The sequence below is a fragment of the Mandrillus leucophaeus genome, unplaced genomic scaffold (genome assembly GCF_000951045.1).
Source record: "Mandrillus leucophaeus isolate KB7577 unplaced genomic scaffold, Mleu.le_1.0 Scaffold212, whole genome shotgun sequence".
NCBI lineage: Eukaryota > Metazoa > Chordata > Mammalia > Primates > Cercopithecidae > Mandrillus > Mandrillus leucophaeus.
This window is the reverse complement of record NW_012102166.1, coordinates 1,004,141-1,013,146: the sequence shown is the minus strand read 5'-3', so window position 1 is coordinate 1,013,146 and position 9,006 is coordinate 1,004,141. Positions and strand designations below refer to the sequence as shown.

General features: G+C 48.9%; 1 protein-coding gene across 2 annotated transcripts in view; it reads left to right on the top strand.

The window, feature by feature from the left end:
• Positions 1-9,006, top strand: part of ANKFY1 (ankyrin repeat and FYVE domain containing 1) — a 116,057-nt gene that overhangs the window by 89,457 nt on the left and 17,594 nt on the right. For both annotated transcript variants that reach the window (XM_011980415.1, XM_011980416.1), the window contains exons 10-15: positions 476-573; positions 5,158-5,389; positions 6,316-6,414; positions 6,679-6,832; positions 7,886-8,057; positions 8,858-8,976. In XM_011980415.1, coding sequence (XP_011835805.1) covers positions 476-573; positions 5,158-5,389; positions 6,316-6,414; positions 6,679-6,832; positions 7,886-8,057; positions 8,858-8,976 — 874 coding nt within the window. The remainder of the gene's footprint in view (positions 1-475; positions 574-5,157; positions 5,390-6,315; positions 6,415-6,678; positions 6,833-7,885; positions 8,058-8,857; positions 8,977-9,006) is intronic.

Sequence of the window (9,006 nt, the reverse complement as noted above, 5' to 3'; positions counted from 1 at the left end):
TCCTCTGTGTCCACACACACAGTACCTATGTGGGTGCTCCAGCCCGGGGCGTTCCCTAGGGTCTGTGTCCACACACACAGTACCTCTGTGGGTGCTCCAGCCCGGGGCGTTCCCTAGGGTCTGTGTCCACACACACAGTACCTCTGTGGGTGCTCCAGCCCGGGGCGTTCCCCAGCCTCTGTGTCCACACACACAGTACCTCTGTGGGTGCTCCAGCCCGGGGCGTTCCCCAGCCTCTGTGTCCACACACACAGTACCTCTGTGGGTGCTTCAGCCCGGGGCGTTCCCTAGCCTCTGTGTCCACATGCAGAAAGTACCTTTGTGGACTTAAATAATACTTACTGTCTGGTGCGGACCTACTGTCTGGTGAGGGCTTGCCAGTCCCAGGGTGGCGGAAAGAGCAGGTGTTGTGCAGTGTGCAGCGTGACCGCATTTCGATGCAAACAGAAGAATCAGCATGCCCGTTTTCTTCTAGGAAACTGTTTACTGCAGCGGGCAGCTGGAGCAGGAAACGAGGCAGCAGCTCTTTTCCTGGCAACCAACGGTGCCCATGTCAACCACAGAAACAAGTGGGTAAGTGTGACCGGACAGCTGGAGAAAATGGTGTTGATCTGTGGAAGAAATGGCACTGGTGGATATGTAGGAAAAAGGGGAATAGGTGTTTTTTTTCAGTTTTTATCAGAATAATACATGCATATGGTTAAAAAGCCAGAGTGAAACAGATTATGTTTCCTTAAATATTGGTTGATTGATTAATTTAGCAAAACCATTTCCTAAGCATTTGCTTAGGAAACAGTGCTTGTTCGGGTTATCAGGCCCTGAACTAGATACCATGGACTTTAATAGAGGTTAATAAACGCATGCACAAACCTACCATTTGCTTGGGTTTTCCTATGTGGATTGTCTTTTATGAGTCTATATCGCACGCTAACAAGGCAGAATGTATGGTGTTATGAATAAAAGTGTTACCTTTGGGGTTGGACGTTACCGAGTTTACCAGCTTTCCCATTTCCTCCCTATGCAGTCTTTTTTTTTTTTTTTTTTTTTTTTGAGACAGAGTTTTGCTCTCATTGCCCAGGGCGGAGTGCAATGGTGCAATCTCGGCTCATCGCAACCTCTGCCTCCCAGGTTCAAGCAATTCTCCTGCCTCAGCCTCCAGAATAGCTGGGATTACAGGGATGCGCCATCATGCCCGGCTAAGTTTTGTTTGTTTTTTCAGTAGAGATGGGGTTTCTCCATGTTGGTCAGGCTGGTCTCGAACTCACAACCTCAGGTGATTCGCCTACCTCGGCCTCCCAAAGTACTGGTATCACGAGCATGAGCCACTGCGCCCAGGCCTATGTGGTCTTAATTTTAAGTTTCCTCATCTATAAAATGAGGTTAATACTGATTTCATAGGGTGTGGTTAAGATGAAAGTAAATGATATAATTAAGTGCTTATTAGTATAATAACTGAGACATTAGGTACTATTTGGTAGTTATTTTTACTTTATTATTTTCAGACCGGAAGGATATGCTTGTCTTCAAGATCACATTTATTTTACGGTCACTTTGTGCTAGCAGCTTTAAGGCTATTACCCCTTTTAATTTTCACAGTGGACCTGGAAGCAGCATGTATTATTAGGATTGAAGAAGCCTTTCCCACATCAATCTCTCGGAGTCAACGACCTTGGGGTTCTGGGAGGTTAGGTGGCTTATAAATAATACCTGTGTGGATGCTCCAGCCCGGGGCGTTCCCCAGCCTCTGTCCACACACACAGTACCTATGTACTATTATAAATAATGAGGTGTCCGTATTAAGACTCCAGCACAAGGCTGTCTAGTTGGACTGTCTCGACAGCACTGGGCACGGCAGTCAACAGTGAGCTCGGTATCTGAGCCAGACCAGCATATCTTGGTACAGGAGAGAGGGCAGTGCCATCCTTTCAAAACACTGCTGACTCCGCTGTGTGTCTGCACATAGCCAGCTCTCCAGCCAGAGTGACGGCATGGCCCAGCGCCCACTGCTGCTTATTCTGGGCTCAACATCACAGCATCTCATGCCCTCTCACCTTCTCCATGCCTCTGCTCTTGCCACTATGTGTCACTGTCTCTTTCTTTTCCTCCTGCATCATTAGCTTTGCCCACTATTCATTTCTAATAGCATAGAGACATGCTCTACTATCTCCTAACTCAAAATCCTCTGCCGGGCACGGTGGCTCACACGTGTTATCCCAGCACTTTGGGAGGCTGAGGCGGGCGGATCATCTGAGGTCAGGACTTCGAGACCAGCCTGGCCAACATGGTGAGACCCCCATCTCTACTAAAAATACAAAAATTAGCTGGACGTGGTGGCGGGGGCCTGTAGTCCCAGTTACTCAGGAAGCTGAGGCAGAAGAATCGCTTGAACCTGGGAGGCAGAGGTTGCAGTGAGTGGAGACCGCGCCGTTGCACTGCAACCTGGGCAAAAGAGTAAGATTTTGTCTTGGAAAACAAAACAAAACAAAAAAACCTCCCTTAGGCCCACATTGTCTACCCGCTGTTGCTCCTTCTCTGAATACCCTTCATAGCAAAACTAGGTCAAACCCAAACCGTAGAGACACAGGAGGCCTAACTGGAAAGCCGTGGAGAGCAGCACTGCAGAAGGGCCTGGAACACTGGCTTCCGGTGTGTGGGCTTTATCCTGTGGGGACAGAGGAGCCATTGGAGGGTTTTGGGCAGACAAGTAGTACGATTCTTCCGGAGCTGAGAAAGCTGCCTGGGATGGCTGGCATGGTGGGTGTGCCGTGGAGCCCAGGCTGGAGCCAAGTGGGAATCATCTTGACAAGCGGTGACCTGCGCTGTCCTCTCACGCTGCATTGGGATCCAAAGGAACAGGTTCCGCAGGAATTGCAGAGTCAGTCTGTACCACATGCGTGCTTCAGGCTCCCGGGAGCGAGGGCGAGAGAACCGTTCCAGCTGCTGCAGTGCAGGGATGGCGTGTGGAATTCGGGGACTCGGAGGGGCCGCTTGGGAGGGCGGTGGGGATAAAAGGGGGATGCTGGGCGCAGTGTCCCCTGCTCAGGTGGTGGGTGCGCTAACATCTAACAAATCTCCACTCAAGAACTTATCTGTGGAACCAGAAACCACCGGTACCCCAAGGACACCGAAGGACGAACTTAAAAAAACAATTACTGTGGCAAAGCCGTGAGAAAAGAGGAAGCTGGCCAGGAGGAGGAACCTGAGTAGGGGGAGTAAATTCCACTGTGATTTCTGAATTTCTAAACATTTAGGTAGAGATGTCTAACAGGCTGTGGGAAAATAAGATGCAAAAATGGGGCTGGAGGCCTGGGTTTGACAGTCTCCTGCTTGTAGATAATGGCAGAAGCCGTGGAGTAGATCAGCACACCCAGGGAGAATGTGTAGGAAGAAGGTCTGGAACAGGAGACAGCCCTGAGGAGGGGGAGGGGGAGAGAAGGAGGAAGAGGAAGAGGAAATACTTGGGAGGGCTCACACTACAGTTACGGTTCCCCTGTGTGGGGAGGATTTGGGTGGGAAGCGTGCGCTCTGGGTCAAGGCGTAAAAGCACTCAATCCTTATCTGCCACCGTGGCGAGTCCCGCAGATAATGTTCAAAGCTGGAAAATCAAGAGGCAGCAATAAAAACATATTAGTTAGAAATACGGAGATTTACAAAACCCAGCTGGAAGAGTTTAAAAGTGACTCCTGCTGGGAAAGGATAGTTTTTTGAGGGAAAAGGAGGAGGTAGGAGCTTGCTTTTTTTTTTTTTTTTAAGGCTAGTCAAGTGAAGCAGTGGCTGTGAAGGAACAAATGAATCTGTAACTGGTTGTGATCAGTTAGTTGTAAACATCACTGCCAGGGATCTTGCTGTTTTTTACAGTAAGCCTTGGAGAGTTCTCGCCTCTCTAAGTGATGATGATGTGTAGCTCTGATGAGAGCAGGCGCCATACGCAAGTGCCGTACTGCAAGCAGAGTGGTGTGTTCTGTTCATTTCCACTTGTTTGGGTGGGAAAACTCCAGTGTGTGTGTATACATATGGACATACAGATAGACATGCCGAAATGCTTAAGCATGTGCACACATGCATTTTTCTGGGAGTATTCTGTCAATGGAGAGAAACATGAAACTGGTAATAATGGTTCCAAATGTGAGAGGAAACTTCTTTTTAAATATTGCATCAGGTACCGGTAATACCAATTAAAAATATTTTTAACTTTTAAAAGTAGGGGAAGGAGGTCTTGATCAGAGTTCGAGATGAGATTGGTGCGAGCAGGCCACAGAAACGGAGTGCAAGTGAGGAGCTGCGGAAGCAGCGACGGCCACTGTGTCGAGGCTGCTGATTGCCGGTGCCTCGCTCCCGGGTGGGGGCTGCGCGGCTTTCCCGCTTGCACTGTTTATTTTGGTGACACTTGTAGCTTGTTATTGTTCTGTCATAATAAGCATATATTATTTTTAGAATTAGAGAAAAAGAGTTATGAAGCAAAGCAAAGGGCGGTTAAGGAGGACCTAGGAGGTGAAGTCAAGAAGCCAGCTTTTGGAAGGTGCTTGGGGAAGACACTGAAGAAACGAAGGGTGGAACCAGGCGCACTACCTCACGCCTGTGACCCCAGCTATTTGGGAAGCTGAGGCAAGAGGACTGCTTGAGGCTTGAAGTTTGGGTCCAGCCTGGGCAACACAGCGAGACTCCACCTCAAAAAAAAAAAAAATAGGCCAGACGCGGTGGCTCACGCCTGTAATCCCAGCACTTTGGGAGGCTGAGGCAGGTGGATCAAAAGCTCAAGAGTTCGAGACCAGCCTGGCCAACATGGTGAAACCTGTCTGTACTAAAAATACAAAAATTAGCCGGGTGTGGTGGCTCGTGCCTGTAATCCCAGCTACTTAGGAGGCTGAGGCAGGAGAATTGCCTGAACCCAGGAGGCAGAGGTTGCAGTGAGCCGAGATCTTGACACTGCACTCCAGCCTGGACAACAGAGCGGGACTTATCTCCAAACAAAACCAAAAAAAGAAAGAAAAGATACTGAGAGCAATGATGGCTCAGGAGAAAAAGAGCAGAAATCAGGAGGGTCAGCTGGCGACAGGATGAGCCCAGGACCCGAGTTTTTTCTCTCAGGCTGCCATGCTCCCTTCGTGAAGGGAATTCCTGTGAGTGCTCAGATTTCGGCCATTTGTTTCCATTCAGGGAGAAACCCCATTGCACACAGCGTGTCGGCATGGCCTGGCCAACCTCACTGCAGAGCTCCTGCAGCAAGGTGCCAACCCAAACCTGCAGACGGAGGAAGCTCCTCTGCCTTTGCCAAAGGAGGCTGCATCCCTGACCAGCTTGGCGGACAGCATCTATCTGCAGACACCACTGCACATGGCGATCGCCTATAACCATCCGGACGTGGTGTCTGTCATCCTGGAGCAGAAAGGTAAGTACGTGGGAATACTGTCCATCATTTTGACTTGGGGACAGCGGTTTAGGATCGTTAGTTACAGAGTTGATGTTTCTTCTGTTGGTGACTTTCGTATAGCTAGTTTCTTACTCCCAAAAAATCCTCTCAGGTCAAACTAGAGAAGCATGTAGTCTGGCTCTTGACTGCTGCTTCCCTGTGTGTGTGTTCAGGATGGGGCCTGCCCATTTCACTTGTCAGGTTAAGCTGGTAGAACTTTTGATTCTGCCGTCTGTCTTACTTGAGTATTTCTCCAGGCCGTTTAGTGTCGGTCAAGCAAAGCTGCGCCTCAGTGTGAGCACTGTCTTGGAGAACCCTGCTGTGGCAGGCACCCCGTGAGAGCGGGGCCAGAGAGAGGGGCCAAGGGCAGCCCCTGCGGGACAGAAGGGCCGTTTCCCTCAGAAGGTCTTCCTCATACCTTCTCTTTCCTGTCCTGAGGTTTATTTTGCTCTTGCCTCAATCCTTGTTAAGGACAGTGGTTTTTTAGCATTGTCTTTCTGGAGGGAGGTGGGGTTTCAGGTACTGTGTGCCCTTTTTTTGGTCCTCACAGAAGTTTTAAGACTGTAGGAGGAAAGTTTTAAGATTGTGTATTAGGAAACACCATCGGGGCGTTGTTCTAGTCTTTTTAGTGATCAAGTGTGTTTCCGTAATGGAGTCCGTTTTCCTTATGTGAAGAGTCAGTGTTTTAAGCTTTTAAAAAAATTCATTTTCCCCGTAAGTTTTGCTCCAAAATATCAGATTTCTGGGCTTCAAGTCCTGACAAGATTTATCTACTCTCTTTTTGTAGCATTCATCGTATTATACCCAACAGTTAGTTTGAAACTGAGTTCCTACTCTACTGAATGCTTTATATGGGATCCACAGATGGTGAACTCAAATGTTCTTTTCCTTTTTAAAACATTCAGCCAATGCTCTTCATGCCACCAACAACTTGCAAATCATTCCGGACTTCAGCCTCAAAGATTCCCGAGACCAGACTGTGCTGGGCCTGGCATTATGGACTGGTAAGGCCGTGCCGGGGCTGCTCATGTCTGCAGACAGACAGCTGTCTGAAGCAGGGCTGGGCGGGAGAGAGGGAGCGAGAAAGAAAGGGGAGAGTGGGCTAATCATTTGGTTGTGAAATAACCTTTCTGTTTGAGTTAAGCCTGTTAGATCCAGTGGAAAACTGCTGGCTTTGAGAAGTTGAGAGGGTATGTCTGTTGTAGTAAGATGTTGAGGAAGCAGGAAACGCTGAGCGTGGATGAAATCGGGGCTTGTTTCTTTCCCAGGCATGCACACGATCGCAGCCCAGCTGCTGGGCTCTGGGGCCTCCATCAATGACACCATGTCGGATGGGCAGACCCTCCTGCACATGGCCATACAGCGGCAGGACAGCAAGAGCGCACTCTTCCTCCTGGAGCACCAGGCAGATATAAATGTCAGGTAGGACGAAGCCGCACTCTCCACTGTAACACCAGGTAACAATTAATGGAGATGTCAAAAGCACAGCCTGGCTTGTAGAAGTGTTTTTGTTTCATATTACATAGAGGAAGGGAAACAATAGCTCTAAAAACACACAAATGCAGTGTTGTCACAAAATCATCAAAAGTCTTGATTGTAACGGAGAAAAGGACTGTCCTTTGCTCTTGTCTGAACCTTTCAGGACCAGTGCACAGTATTGCACAAGTCTCACTGTAAAAAACAATCTAAAGTCAGGTTTTTTTTTTCTTTGAGTCAGGAGCTCACTCTTGCCCAGGCTGGAGTGCAGTGGTGCAATCTCGGCTTACTGCGGCCTTCGCCTACTGGGTTCAAGCGTTTCTCGTGCCTCAGCCTCCCGAGTAGCTGGAATTACAGGTGCCCGCCACCACGCCTGGCTCATTTTTTGTGCTTTTAGTAGAAATGGGGTTTCACCATGTTGGCCAGGCTGGTCTCGATCTCCTGACCTCGTGATCCGCCCACCTCGGCCTCCCATAGTGCTGGGATTACAGGCGTGAGCCACCGTGCCTGGCCTAAAATCAGTTTTTAACGAGGAATTTCAGTTACAATGAAGAACGTTCCAACAAATGAGCCACCAGTAAGGCTTGAGGGGGAAAAAGACGTGACATGGAGTCCAATTGTTACTGTGGTGGTATTTTCAAAAGAACTCCCCTTGCTCTCCAGTGACTCTGAATGGCTGAGCGGGGGAAGGAAGGGTTGTCAGCTGGGTTCTTGGGTGGCGTTGTATTAAACTGCTCTCAAAAGTGACTGTCGTTCTCTAAGAATTCAACACACTGGGATGTTATCTTCGAGAGGCAATAAGATGACATGGTTATGTGTTCTAAAAAGGCAGAATGAACAGACACTGTTTTCACATTTAATTTCCCTGAGAAAATATTTAATGACTGTGAGTGAATATGATGAGGGGTACGGAAGATTCTGGGCTCTGGAATGCCCGGAAGGGCACCTTCTGTGCTTTGGCCTCAACTACAAATGTTGGTTTGGGTGTGCCTGTCCTAGCAGGACTCGGGACGGGGAGACGGCCCTCCAGTTGGCCATCAGAAACCAGCTTCCACTCGTGGTCGATGCCATATGCACCCGAGGAGCGGACATGTCTGTGCCAGACGAGAAGGGGAACCCCCCGCTGTGGCTGGCCCTGGCGAACAGTCTGGAGGACATCGCGTCCACTCTGGTAAGACAAGCACAGCCTTAGCCTCTGCTTACAGATGGGGAGACACTGTGTCAGGGGTGGAGCTGGTGCCTGCGTAGCTGTCACAGGAGCAGGAGATCTGCCAAGTAACATAGTGGGACAAGGACAAGCAGTCGCAAGTCACGTTAAAGAAACTTGCAGTTCAACGTGGTCTCGGCCAACACTTTTGTTTTTAGGTTGTCGTCACCAAGAAAACCACCAAGCAGCGAGAGAATGGCGGCATTTCCTCAGGAGTCCTCTCCTGGGCTTGGCTGATTTGCTGTGGGGTGTCCTCATTATCACCATAGTGATCATTTCATCAGTCTTGGTTTATCACCCTTGTTTGCCAGACAGGCCCCAAAAGTGGAGGCAAACCTGCACGTTCTGGTTCAGCTCTCCGAAGGGCCTGCAGTGTGGTATGAAGGCGTTACGCACCTGGGGATTTTAGCTAGTTGTTGAGCTTACCTGTTAGTTACAGGTGTGTTACTTAGGACTGGTTGGTGTACACTGACACTTTGTGTTTTCTGTCCCTTCTAGAACTCAACTCTAAAGGACACAAATTAAACGTAACTTGTTGATACTTCCCAAGTCTGTCCCACAGGACCTAGTGCAAGAACTTGCACACAGCAAATTTTAATTAGTGTTTGTAAAACTAATGAGTGATACAGATTGAAGTAATTATCATTTAATTAACTGTATCTTATCTGAAAATGGATTTAATGCTATACATAGAGCTCAGACTTGGTAGTAAAACTGTTTGCCTTTGCTCAGCAGTGTTTGTGAATAACTACGTTTTTCTGCAGGTCAGACATGGCTGTGATGCCACGTGCTGGGGTCCGGGGCCTGGTGGATGCCTTCAGACACTCCTGCACAGAGCCATTGACGAAAACAACGAGCCCACCGCCTGCTTTCTCATCCGCAGGTCAGAGTCCCCAGTATCTCTCCAAAGCGT